This window comes from Oryx dammah, unplaced genomic scaffold, assembly GCF_014754425.2.
Source record: "Oryx dammah isolate SB20612 unplaced genomic scaffold, SCBI_Odam_1.1 HiC_scaffold_18, whole genome shotgun sequence".
In the NCBI taxonomy this organism is placed as follows: domain Eukaryota; kingdom Metazoa; phylum Chordata; class Mammalia; order Artiodactyla; family Bovidae; genus Oryx; species Oryx dammah.
In genome coordinates, this window is record NW_024070202.1 from 15,954,704 (window position 1) to 15,968,936 (window position 14,233).

The 14,233-nt window shown below is 42.4% G+C and overlaps 1 protein-coding gene across 1 annotated transcript in view; it reads right to left on the reverse strand.

The window, feature by feature from the left end:
* The window catches only part of COL28A1 (collagen type XXVIII alpha 1 chain), a 183,791-nt gene that overhangs the window by 66,594 nt on the left and 102,964 nt on the right, over positions 1-14,233 (reverse strand). Inside the window, exons 26-27 of the mRNA XM_040260502.1 lie at positions 7,965-8,033; positions 5,488-5,556 (exon numbers count right to left, since the gene is read on the reverse strand). Of these exons, the coding sequence (XP_040116436.1) occupies positions 5,488-5,556; positions 7,965-8,033 (138 nt within the window). The remainder of the gene's footprint in view (positions 1-5,487; positions 5,557-7,964; positions 8,034-14,233) is intronic.

Here is a 14,233-nt window from a genome sequence, read left to right on the forward strand (position 1 = left end):
CTTTTTCTTGGGGATGGTCTTGATCCCTGTCTCCTGAACAATGTTACAAACCTCTGTCCATAGTTCATCAGGCACTTTATCAGATCTGTCCCTTAAATCTATTTCTCACTTCCACTGTATAGTCAAGGGATTTGATTTAGATCATACCTGAATGGTCTAGTGGTTTTCCCTATTTTCTTCAATTTAAGTCTGAATTTGGCAATAAGGAGTTCATGATCTGAGCCACAGTCAGCTCCTGGTCTTGTTTTTGTTGACTGTATAGAGCTTTTCCATCTTTGGCTGCAAAGAATAGAATCAATCTGATTTCGGTGTTGACCATCTGGTGATGTCCATGTGTAGAGTCTTCTCTTGTGTTGTTGGAAGAGGGTGTTTGCTATGACCAGTGCATTTTCTTGGCAAAACTCTTTTAGTCTTTGCCCTGCTTCATTCTGTATTCCAAGGCCAAATTTGCCTGTTACTCCAGGTGTTTCTTGACTTCCTACTTTTGCATTCCATTCCCCTGTAAAGAAAAGGACATCTTTTTTGGGTGTTAGTTCTAAAAGGTCTTATAGGTCTTCATAAAACCATTCAACTTCAGCTTCTTCAGCGTTACTGGTTGGGGCATAGACTTGGATTACTGTGATACTGAATGGTTTGCCTTGGAAATGAACAGAGATCATTCTGTCATTTTTGAGATTGCATCCAAGTACTGCATTTTGGACTCTTTTGTTGATCATGATGGCTACTCCATTTCTTCTAAGGGATTCCTGCCCGCAGTAGTAGATATAATGGTCATCTGAGTTAAATTCACCCATTCCAGTCCATTTTAGTTCGCTGATTCCTAGAATGTTGACGTTCACTCTTGCCATCTCTTATTTGACCACTTCCAGTTTGCCTTGATTCATGGACCTGACATTCCAGGTTTCTATGCAATATTGCTCTTTACAGCATTGGACCTTGCTTCTATCACCAGTCACATCTACAACTGGGTATTGTTTTTGCTTTGGCTCCATCCCATCATTCTTTCTGGAGTTATTTCTCCACTGATCTCCAGTAGCGTGTTGGGCACCTACTGACCTGGGGAGTTCCTCTTTCAGTATCCTATCATTTTGCCTTTTCATAGTGTTCATGGGGTTCTCAAGGCAAGAATACTGAAGTGGTTTGCCATTCGCTTCTCCAGTGGACCACATTCTGTCAGACCTTTTCACCATGACCCACCCATCTTGGGTGGCCCCACGGGCATGGCTTAGTTTCATTGAGTTAGACCAGGCTGTGGTCCGTGTGATTAGATTGACTAGTTTTCTGTGATTATGTGAATAACTCCAACCATTTACTGCATATGTAACCATGCGTTGAACCTTGTTTTAAACACATTACACATACTGTCTCATTTATTTCCTGTAACAACTTTAGAAAACAGTACTATTATTATCCCCATAATTCAGATGTGGAAACTGAGGCAAGAGGTGTAGTAATTAGGAAAACATGATTCAGATCAGTTGATTCCATAGCCCAGGCTCTGGTTGAGAAACCACTACTGCATACTAGGCATTTTGTATAATTTTATCTTTACAACACCTTGCAAAATAGCTTTATTATCCCCATTTTAAAGATGAGGAAGCTTTAAAGTTCCTCAAACATAAATACCTTATACAACTAGACAGATTCAGGCCAAGGTCTTATTTGGCTCTCAAGCTCATTCTCTTTCTGTTAGACCCTTAAGGTCAGAATCTAGACAGAGTGGTGAGGTCACTGGGACTCAGTTTTCCTCCACTTCTGGGCCCCAGGAGTCTCGGGGGTTGATCTGTTAGCTCTGTGACCATGGAACCACTGTAGTCATCACGCTTTGTCAGCTTTGGAGATACTGGAATTTCCACCCCATAGTGTTCACCAGATGCCCCCAGCACATCATCAAGACTGTTTGCTCACACTGATAACAAACTGGCGAGGCCTGAAATATTAGTCAGCCCATCCTTGGCCACAGCCTAACTACAGGGAGTATTTCCTCAGTCAGTGAGAGACCAGTCATGTTCAGGCCTCAGCAGAAAAGGGAAACCGGTGGCATGGAGGCCCATTCATTTAATGAATAAAGGGTTTACGCACAGCTGGAGTCATAGTCTGGTCCACACCTCTGTCTTGGAAACTCCTCAAGTCATAGAGGGCCACCAGGAATCCTATTTTTACAAAGACCTCCTGATCCTCTGAGAAAAAAATACTCTGGGAATGTCAAGGCTGATTGGGACACAAGAACTGACTTGAGCATAGGTGGAAAGAGGGCATGACTCCTGTGTAGAAATGCACAGTGGAGGTCGGTCATTTCTGTCTGTCCTCATACTTGGTGTTTTAACCTTGATGACCCACCCTCTCAATCTCTCTCTCGGTCCCTCCAGGGCTGGTTGACACATCAAGCCGTTCCTCAAGACCAAGCCCCATCCTTTCTCCCTGCTGACTTAATCTGAGGACTACTACTGCTACTGACATAGTGGGAGAAAATGATCAGTGCTGGGGGCTCACGGTGGGACAGCACAGTGGCATCGTGCAACCCCTGACCCATGCCATGAACCTGAAAGGCCAAGGCCACTGAGGAACCAGAGAGCCAGGGTCTCGTATTCATTCATACGTCAGTAGACATTTGTGGTTGAGAGGAAGCACTGGGGCCCCTGAAGGAGCTGGAGCTCACCTGCAGTGTGGAGCCAGCCGGGCCACAGCGGGGAGTGCAGAGCAATGGTGGGAGGTGACTGTGATGCCCTGGGGAGTGAGCCCATCATGTTTTCCGGGGTTCCCACAGCAGCAGGCTGGGTGGTCCTAGAGCCCTGGGAGGGGCAGGAGCAGAGGGTGCCCAGAAGCTCATGTTTTCCACTCTGAGAATCAGAAGATTACACAGGGGTATGGGAGGGGCACCCCCACACTCTTCTAGCCATGCCCATCCCTTCTGTAGATGGTAGACAAGAGGGGGTCTTGGATAAATCCCTGCCTGACCATGTCACCCTGACTTTCAGTCACTGTAGGCCTGAGATCAGACTCATTACTGTGGCCTCCAGGACTCTTGCTTAACCCTGTAAACCCATTCATTTCACTGTGCCGCCCCCTCTAGACTCTCTGCAGCTCAAAAAGTGATCACCTGATGTCTCTAAACCCCATGAGGACAAAGTTCACATCTTTTCACTCATCGTTTTATACTGCACTTAGCCTATTGGCCTGACATAGATGGTGCTCAAGCAGTGTTGGTTGGTTGGTTGAATGCAAGTGCGCTCAGTTGCTCAGTTGTGTCCAGCTCTGTGTTTCCCCATGGACTGCAGCCTGCCAGACTCCTCCGTCCATGGGATTCTCCAGGCAACAATACTGGAGTTGGTTACCGTGTGTGCTCTCCTCCAAGGGATCTTCCCAACCCAGCGATCAAACTCACGTCTCCTATGTCTCCTTCACTGGCAGATGAGTTCTTTGCCACTCGCGCCAGCGGGGAGCCCCAGGTTGGTTGAATGATTGAATGTAAAGCCAATATCCTAGGAACTAAGGTGGAGCAAATCACTTCTGTGATTGCAGCCTGAGCCCCTATTTTCCCCATGGTTGGGATGACATCAAGACCCAGGGTACAAATTGGGCCCTGACATGAAAATTTAAAAACAAGGGCTTCCATCAGAGTCGCATGAACAGACAGGCCAGCTAAAGCAGATTTTACTGATTCAAATAGTTTTTTAGAAAGGGGTATAAAATAGATTCAACAAATGAACATAAGAAATGAAATTTCGCTAAGCCTTAAAATGACTCGGAGGAACACCACCAATTTGATTTCTCAGTTCTCTCCCTTTTGGAGGGATGGTGAGCCAGGGTCAGAAAAATGGGGTGGGCATCCTGAGAGAAATGTTTGCCCTGCTGCCAGCAGGATGGCAGTATGTCTAGAGGAGGCTTGTGAGGCAGCCTTGGTCCAGGCTCACTGCCAACAGCATCAGGCCCCAACCCTCAGTGGAGGAAAAACTTCCCTCGCTTCTGAGAGGACTGGATGCGTGGCAGTGTTCATTTTGGTTCTTTCCTTATGATGGTAGTTTTCCCACCATAGTTTCACTCAGGAGGAGCTTTGACCATGGCCTAACCTGGAGGGCGCAAGGACAGGCAGGACACCAGGTGACTCAGAACTGATGAGGATTAGTTAAGCACAACTCAAGAGGCCCCTTTGTTAATAAGGAAATAGTTCCCAGATAACAAAAGGGAAAAGCTGGCAGAGAATTTAACATGGTAGTGATAGCGAACTAATAGCACACGTGAACTGAGCCAATCATGGGTTCATTGCTCAAGCAAACTCATAAATTCAAAACCATCTTTTAACTGTAGAACTTAAAAGATAAAGTGTGAGCGAAGCTGTTTACAAGGAAGTAGGTTTCTGCTGGGTTTCCCAGTGCTTGCACACTACTGGTTAGCTGGCCATGCTGTTAGCTGGCCTTTGCTTGGGTACTCAGCCCTACAGATGAACAACTATTACTTAAAAGACCTTCAGTGGAAGCCCTAGATGCTGCGTGATAGATTGGAAGGTTTAACACAGATTCAAATGAGTTTTGCTCTTGACAGAACTCTCTCTTAACACAGGAGTAGGTGGCTTAATTTCAACACAGGATTTTTCACATGTATTATCTTCATCTCCTACTGTCTCCCACTTACTAAGAAATTCTGCCATCTGAAAATGAGTTTATTTTGAATGCTTCCACATTTTTAGAGTCAATGTCAGTTACCCATGAGGGAATTACTCTGGTTTGAAGCATAACCACTGTAGTTTATTTGGGGGAAAACAAATAGAATGAGAGTGAGCCAGTAAAAAATAAATACATAAATCAACACATTAGAAGAGGGAACTGTTTAAATTACACAGTAGCCTGTGGATGCCAAACTCTGTCTACTGAGGCGGGGAGACCCTGGGAATCCCATCTCACGAGACAGGCCTGTTGTGGCTGAGACAGAAATCAAGCAGAACGCAGTGGTTGCTTCGAGTTGCACAAGAGTCGGGCTTCTCACCTGGATGCTCAGGAGAATCACGTGGGCGGCTTTTAAAGCCACAGGACTCAAACTCTGCCCCCCAGAGATTCTGACGTCCTTCTTCTGGGGTAAGACAGCAGCTTTATTCAAAAGCTTCCCCAGGTGATGCCACTGTGAGCTGAAACTGGAAACTCGGGCATCCCTGGGCTAAGAATGGAGGCTGCAGGTGAGGAAGGTGAAGGGAGCGCGTGCAGTGGGGGCACAGACTCCCCGTTCAGCTCAGAAACCGACAGAACTGCCAGCCGCCGCAACCGTTCAGTTGCTCTCCAAGCTACTTACGGAACGTTAAGCATTTGTGAAGCAAGTATACTTATAGCATGTTTCCACTTTTGGACGCTGCCTCTAAATACCGGATGCGATTTTAACTGCTAAGCTGACATTAAGTCCATTTCTTAATAGCCGTATTTTGTATTATCCACAGCCTCTTCTCCTCCTCGCCCTAGTGCGTTGAGAGGCGACCCTAGCACAATTCCATTCACTTACTTTGATGCCTTGTAATCCATAGCCAGGGGAGCCAGGAGGGCCAGGCAAGCCTTTCTGCCCGATGTCACCCTATCAGAAGACACAGAGAAATCGGAGAGAAAGGTAAGGAGATTTAGAAACGAGCAACAGATTACTGCTCTTAGCTGCATTCTCACTTCAGTCTTTCCATAGTGATATAAAGCAGGGTTTTTCCAAAAATTTGAAACCACACAATCCTTTCAAGCATTTTTACATGTAATCCAGCTATAAAGCGATAAGGCAGAACTGCTGGATGTAAGCAGAAGTGTTGGCCCCACAGCCTTGCCCGCTTGGGCTCCTCTGCTGCTCTAAACACCAGGTGTTCAAACACGGCTCACACATAATTCTAGGCAGCCTTTACTGTGTTGCACCATTTTAATACAGCATATTAATTCATGTGGGTTGAAGTTAAAGATTCAGCAGGTTTTCTTGCTGGCTCAGGGGTGGAGTCTGCCTGCCAATGCAGGAAGATCCCTGGGTCAGGAAGAACCCCTGGAAAAGGGGATGGCAACTCACTCCAGTATTCTTGCCTGGAGAATCCCCTGGACAGAGGAGCCTGGTGGGCTATACAGTCCATGGGGTCACAAAAAGTTGGACACAACTGAGTGACTATCACTTTCACTGTACTATATCACACAATTTCAATATAGCACGTTAATTCACAGAGTTTGCAGTTAAAGACTCAGCACCTATTGACATGGATCAGAGCTGAATTGTTAAGAAAATATGTCAATGAAGCAAACAGCATGTAGTTCCCAGTATATGTTCCTTACAGCATAATTTGACCCCATGTTTCTTTAGGAAAGACTTCTGTAGTCAAGTAAGATTGGGAAATGTTTACACCATGGATGTGCCTCTCCTTATAGATCCCTGGGGCAGGTGAATATATTAAAGCCTCTAAGAAATCCCACAATAGAAAGATTAGTTTAATTTTGCTGATCCCAGAAGTTCTCTAATCAACATTTTGGTGAAACAAACTTTCGTGAATCCTGAGTTAATCAAAGTTACTCTGTAGGTCAGTCTTTTCCTTTCCACTATGGGGAAAAACTTTACTTTTTTCTGATTACAAGAAGAATTTATTGGAAAAAAAGTAAAAATAGAAGTGAAAATTACAATGAAAAAAAAATCAACCCATCACTCCATCACCCAGTGATAATAACTACTAACATCTCAGAGGGATCGCCATCCATTTAAAGGGATCGGTGTGGTTAAGAAACAGCCCCCTGTCACAATGGAGTTGATGGACAAAGAAAGGATAAACTAAGAACCTTGGTAATTGTAGGATCCTTAGTCAAATCTTTGATTCACAAAGCTCTTTCTCTTTCCTCTCTGATAATAGGATTCTAATTCACTTCTGTGCATTTTGGCTATGAATATACCTGTCTGTAGTTTGAATTTGTGATGGGTGGCTCACTGAAACCTGTTTTCACTATGAATATGCCGGATATTTCTTTGTTGTTAAGTCATTAAGTCATGTCCAACTCCTTGCAACCCCGTGGACTATAGCCTGCCAGGCTCCTCTGTCCATGGGATTTCCCAGGCAAGAATACTAGAGTGGGTTGCCATTCTCTTCTCCAGGGGATCTTTCTGACCCAGGGATCAAACCCATGTCTCTTGCATTGGCAGGCAGATTCTTTACTGCTGAGCCACCTGGGAAGAGGTATTTCCTTACCTGCCTCTTTGAACAAATCAAAGGAATATTTGTTGAGCAAATGAATGAGCAGTTAAAACAGGGCTCCTCAACCCTGGCATAATTAACATTTTGAGCTGGATGATTTTTCACTATGGAAGGCTGTCCTGTGCCTCCCAGGCGTCAACCCACTAGATGCCAGTAGCCATCCTTCCCCAGTGGGACTTGATGCCCAGAATGATTCTGGACACTGCCAAAGGTCCCCCTGGGCGGAGAGGGGAGGAAAAATCTCCTTCATTGAAAAACAGTGGATTAAAAGAATAGAAGGATAAATAATCACCAAATTGGAGGTGACAAAAGGAAGAGAAGTAGAATGAGAGCAAAGGGAGCCAGAGGAAGTTCCTCTCGGCTTCTAGGGGGACAATAAACTAGGCTCTCGCACTGGGGCCCTGACGGAGGAGACTGCACGCGGGGCCCCACAGACCCATCACCTGTTACCAGGTGGCCTGAGGCACCTCCGGCCAGAGTAAGCACAGGCTTCTTGATGCGAGCGCAGCCTCTAAGGAACCTGGGAATATTTTGAACACTCTGCAGTCACTTTTCAAAGAGGCGTTTACTTCCTAATTTCTTTGGGAGGAAGCAAATGACTTTATACACTTAAATGTTCTATTTTACTGAAAGTTCACATGATAATGAAAGTGAAAGGCTCTTCATCCGTATCAAGAAAAAATAAGTCAACGTGATATGAGCACTTCCTGTGCACTGAATGTTCCTCTGGTTGTCTGGATGCTACCTGACCCTCACCCAGAGCACAGACCTGAGGACTCACCTTTGGCCCTGGGGTTCCGATGCCCCGAGGCCCAGGGGGGCCTGGAGGGCCTCTGACACCAGGATCTCCCTGCAAAAACACAATGAATGACAAGTTGTTGATTTAAGAAAGTGCTGTGTATCATATTTTATATAAAATTTTATATGGTAATATTTCCTATGAATTTTCATATTCAGAAATATACTTTAAAATCCCAAACCCTTGAATTTGACTAAGATAATAATCTTTTCTTCCAGATCATTTTTCTATATTTGATCAACAGTATTATCTCTGTTTTCATTTCTTATTGCCATTTATCAAACCAACTGATATGGGTTCATTTCAAAGCAATCAAGTTAATTAGCTTCTTGGAAACCTTAATATATACTTTAGGAGCTCGCTTCTTGGGACTTTGGAGAAGTAATTACTGCTATTGTGAAGACAGGGAGAAAGAAGAGACAAGAATAATAATTTTTTAAAAAGCATTAAAAGATACAACCTTTCTGAACTAGTTGCTCTTACATTTTTATGCGACAGTGATTATGCTACTTGGGCTCGAGATTGGCTTTAGGCTACTCCTGCCTCTAGAGGGGTTGTGAGTACACAGTGGGTCCTCTCAAGGTTACAGATTCATCAAAGCATCACAGGTTCATAATGGGCAACCACCACCAGAAACAGGCTTCCCCGGTGGCTCAGTGGTAAAGAATCTGCCCACCAGTGCAGCAGACCTGGGTTCAGTCTCTGGGTCAGGAAGATGCCCTGAAGGAGGGCATGGCACCCCACTCCAGTATTCTTGCCTGGGAAATCCCATAGATAGAGGAGCCTGGCGAGGTACAGTCCATGGAATTCACAAAGAGTCAGACACAGCTGAGTGACTAAACAGCAACAACAATCACCAGAAAGGTGGTGGGGTCTGATTGGGGTAGGGCAGGCCCTGCGGGCCCTGTGGTTAGATCTATTTGAGATGTGAACATTGGAAGAAGAGGAGAAATTAAAATCTCTTCATTAATCACTGTCAGTATCCCCACTAGTATGTTCTGCATGTTTTTATATGATACTTGGTATAACTTCGTATTCACAAAAATCTTTTTGACGACTAACTTCCCTCACTTCTCTGAACCTTCGTAAATCCATCAGACACATAGAAAATCGTGTATACCTTTCATGGAAATGACGGTGAAGGCAGACACAGAATGCCGTGCTTCTATCATCTTGTCTAGCATACAGCAGGCACTCGGTAATTGATAACTCCCCACCCCACCTGTTTTTTTTTTTGAAGAAGAAACTAAAGGTTGCCCAAAGCTGCACAGCTATTGAGAGGCAGGGCTGGGAGGATGTGGAGAAACAGAATCCATGTTTGTTGCTGGTACAGCTGCTTTGGAAAATAGTTTGGCAGTTTCTTTAAAAGTTCGACATAATTTTACCATTTGATCTAGTAATCTCACTCCTAGGTATATACCCAAAGAAAGTGAAAACATATGTCTACACAGTCTTAACATATGAATGCTCTTAGCAGAATTATTCATAATAGCCCCAGACTGGGAACAACCAGAATGTCCATCAACTGGTAAATGGATAGACAAAATGTGATAAAATCGGCAGTTAAAAGGAATGAACGCTAGCTGCACACAACAGTATAGGTGAGCCTCCAAAAGTATTCCTAATGAAAGAAATCAAATACGTGAGACTACTTGTTGTTTGAGTCCATGTATATGAAATGTCCAGAAAAGGCGTATCTATAGAGACAGAAAGTAAGTCAGTGGTTTCCTGGAGCCAAGAATAGGAGCACGTAAGGAGGATTAACTATAAATGGACATGAGAGATCTTTTGGGGGATGAAGATGTCCTAAAACTGATTTGTGATGATGGCTATATAACTTGGTAAATATACTAAAAAAAAAATTCACTAAATCATACACTTAAAGTAGGTGAATCCTATGACATATAAAATATTCCTCAATAAAGTTATAAAGAAAGAAAGCCTAGAACCAGTCTTTGAACCTAGACTCCCAAGCTCTTTGCCCTAGGTTCTGTTTTGTCCACATCCTAATTAGGAGCTAAATAGCTTTTCAACAATTCAAAAATCATAGATTATAAGAAATGATTACATTGTTTATCTAGAAAAACATCCCATCTTTTATTTAGCTTCACTTTCAACTTACAAACCTTAAAATACTTCTATAGAAAACAAGGCCTAAAAAATGGGGAAAACCTTTAAACTTTATTACTGAGTTAGTTCTTTTATTCCCTACCTCTTAATTACATATTTCCCTTTCGCTTGCAGGCAACTTTTATGATTCTTGTCTTCTACCTCCATCTCTTAAACTTAGTCCTTAGCTGCTTTTGAGACCACAGATACTAACTCTCTCTTTGACACCTCTCTACTTCTGATTCCCAACTTTTAATGACCTGAAGTTTCTCCCAACTTAAATGATCATGCCTATCATCAAGAGCTCCAAGTAGTGAACATGACCTTGTCCTGTATTATACACATTTCTATTATCTCTTTTCTTATGTACCTCTGAAATACCTTTAAAAGGGATATCTATAAATTCACCTATAAGGGTCTCCAGTTATACCTGACCAATTCACACACTTGCTCCATTTTCTCTTTTATTCAGTTCCCATGACCTTCACCCTTTAGGAATGTCTGATGGTTAAATGCAATAAAACAGCTGCCCCTGAGGACCCCTTCTTGCCCTCTGTGTGTCTGAGCCTTAGCCAGTGAACTTTAACAATGTGATCCATGTCATCTGTGGTACTCCAGTGTTTACCTCAAACAAGCTGTCCATCTTTTTTTCTTTATAACTGTTTACATATAGCTATGTTTTATCTATCAAAGTAGTCTTTTGTAGTCTCTCGATCTATGTAAATATACTTGATCTATGCTTTTATGAATCTGATAGACTTTAAATCAAGTCTTAACACATTCTGCAGGTTTTAGAGATGGTCAGTAACATGTTTTAGGGTAGCTCCTTGGTGTTCATGGACCAAACTTTTCAGTAGATGGGAATAACAAGCCCTTAATGAGCTGTGTAAATCCACATAGACCATGTCTCTCCACTCTGGTGGGGTCTTAAAAATGTATCCTGTCTTTTGTTCCACAGCATCTGTCCATGCTAGCCTACAACACCAGGTGAAAGTGCCTAAGAGGACTGTGGTCAGGACCCGTTTCACTCCTGGAGAGGCCCAGAGGTACACAAGAGGTGCATTTACTATGATAGTTTTAGATATGCAGTTTTATTGTCAGTGGATAGACTGACATCCACAAGTAAGAAGACTTACAGCAGGTACTTGCAGAGCCAGATTTAGCTTTCCACGTGGGAGCAGAGGTTATTGGAGCCTGCAGAGGGAGCTCTTGCATTAGGAGAAATGAACGGACCGGAAAGCTAATCCCGGAGTTGCCATTTGTAACTACAGCCATCAATTTCATAAGTCTTACAAGTCCTGCCCCTCCCCTGTCACCTCCACTCCCTCAAAAATGAATAACTATTTAGAATGTCTTCAGCTTCATCTTGGCCCACAAAAGGATTCTAGATGGGAGATACTCCTTTCAATTTCATAGAAAATGGCCAAATTTAGGACTTTCTGCAGTGCTTCCAAGTGTGAACTTAGCAAATGATTTAGTAAAGGTTTCACCTAGACCATAACCTTGCAGGGTGGTTAATTTCAGCCTCTTTAAAATCATGCATAATTTTATGATGGTCCTAGTAGTCATTCATTAAATCTTTTACATTTTAAAAGAAGAAAAAGAAAGCAAAGGCACTATCACATGCATTTTCCCTTTGGCAAATATTTTCTTTGGTTAATATTCAAACAATTATAATTACTTTAAAATAAAATCAATAATAATTAAAGTTTAGTTTTTCTCATGTGTCATTTACTTTTTATTCGATCTTATCTGAACATCATTATTGCATTTTACACATAAAGAAACTGAGGCTAAAGAGAATATAGGATTTGCTAAAAACCATGCAGCTGGAAGCAATTCCAACCCAGGTCTGACTCCAGAGTCCATCTCCTAAATGACGGTGACTAGAGGCAGAGGCAAGGTGCTGACTTCTCCCCAGACTTGTTTCCAGCTGCCATTTAATGCAAAGACCATGGCTGTGCGGCTGTGAAAGTCCTTTGCCTATACTGAGTCAATCATACTCTCTCAAAAAGAAGAAAAAACATCATGACTTTAAGATTTCCAAGAGGTCCACACAGCCCACACAAGCACCCTGCTGTCTCAGGCTTCCCTTTCCCTCGCCCTCTTTGCCATTCCTTAGTTTTGTGGTTTTCCCCAGTATTTCAATTGGTCTGTTTCCAGATCTCGGACTTACACAAACGCTTACTCTCTGTTTATCTATACTGCAATACACTTCATTTGGCATAGTAATGTGTACTCTGACTACTACTATTTCTACGAATACTTTAGTGTGTTAGAACTCATAAAAATATCTTATAGACATGATTCCATTCACTTTGCAGAATAACCCTATGAAGTAGGCTTATATTCCCAAGTGATAGATGAGGAGGCTGAGTCTGAGGGAGATTAAATGACTTGCTGAGGTCACAGAGTTCATAAGTGGCAAGGATTTCATGTGGAACAGTGATAAGGAGACATCTGTTATATCTTTTATGTTCTACAGGATTTAAGTACAATATCTGAGACTTAGAGACAATCTTAGAGACAAAACAGTCCATTAGACTGTCTCCACCTTCACATATTAATAAAGCTCTAAATTGTGCCAATTTAATTCTCTATCACTCTTTGAGAGGCTGTGGAAGTAGATTACGGTTGTTCTTAAAGTGATTTCATGCTTTTTTAGTTTGGGGGCAATAAAAAGAAAATTGAATTCACTATGAAAAGAATTAGCCTCTCAAGGATTTTCCCCCAAAAAATGGTACTCTGAAGAGTCCACTATATGATGAAAACAAAGAATGATTGAGTTTTAAAATAAGGTAGGAATCAAAGTGATGATTAGCAGTTGCTTAATGTTTCTTTTTATCTGGCTTTTAAAGAAAATCAAGATATACCTACTAAGGCTCCAATTACCACAGACATAAGCAACACTCTGGAACGAATTATGTAATGAGTTTGTGACTCTGAAATACCTCACTTTTGGTGGCCAGGATGTCAATGGAAGTTTTAGAGGCATTCTTCTAAGTTTATGGACAGACAACCCAGTTATTGATAATGTATATTGATTATCGACTGGGCCATTGTCATACAACTCAATCACTTTTCCCTGACACCCTTTAATGATGAAAAGGGAGACAGTAACATGACCGGCACAATTCTCAAGTGGATGGGGAAACAAGAAGGTGTTAGAAAACGAGATTCAAGTCACTATAACATTTCCTTTAGTGTCCTTTCCCAGCTTTAAATTTCAAAGCGTTTAAAATAATTTCTATTCTCTCAAATCAGTTTCTCTCCTAGAACTTTCTTTTATTACAGTATAATTGGTTTACAATGTCGTGTCAGTTTCTGCTGCACAACAAAGTGACTCGACTGTATGTATACATACACCCCTCCCCCTCCAGCCTTCCCCCCACTCCCCTACCCCTAGAATTTCAGTATTCCCCACAAAGCAACAGCACTGTAAAGTCTGTGGTAACTTAAAAACTTGCTGTAGGATTTAGCGGGGATTTGTTGTTGATGGTTTCTTTGTTTTCTCAAAATCAGCTCATCAAAGATGAGCAAGTTATTTCCCTGTGCTAGGAATCTCATTGGAAAGGGAAAGCCTTCTGATTTAGTTAAGTTAGAAACCTTAAAAATAGAAATGTCGACAGTGCCTTTAATGTCAGAGAGAAGGCTGTCTCGTGTTGAGATTCAATATAATTTTCCACTGGGGGAAAATCCCTGCATGATTAAAAATAAAAAATGTGTTGATGGTGACGTTGGTGTTGAATGTTAAGAGGATAAAATGTGCGTCCTTGAGGCTGAAGGGAAAGTATGTATGTACTCCTGGGAAGAGAAATGCAGAGTGAAGGAGTGAGGAAAAACGAAAGTTATACTGAAAATGATAAGGTAGACGCGATTATGGCTCTGATTGCAGAGATCATGCATAGAACTGCATCGAGGAGTAACCTTGAAAAGTCACCTAGTCAAGCGACTTTTTCTGACATCTAGAGGTCAAACTGCCTGGTATTTAAATTTGATGTGGCTCTGGCTTTAATTAGTCCCGTTTTTGAGCTGACTGCCCTGCCTGTAGCAATTTTGCAGTCATATTAAAAACGGTGGGTGTCTTCAACTCCAATTTGGAATCATGGACCCTTAATATCACTATCATTAAGTCTGTATCC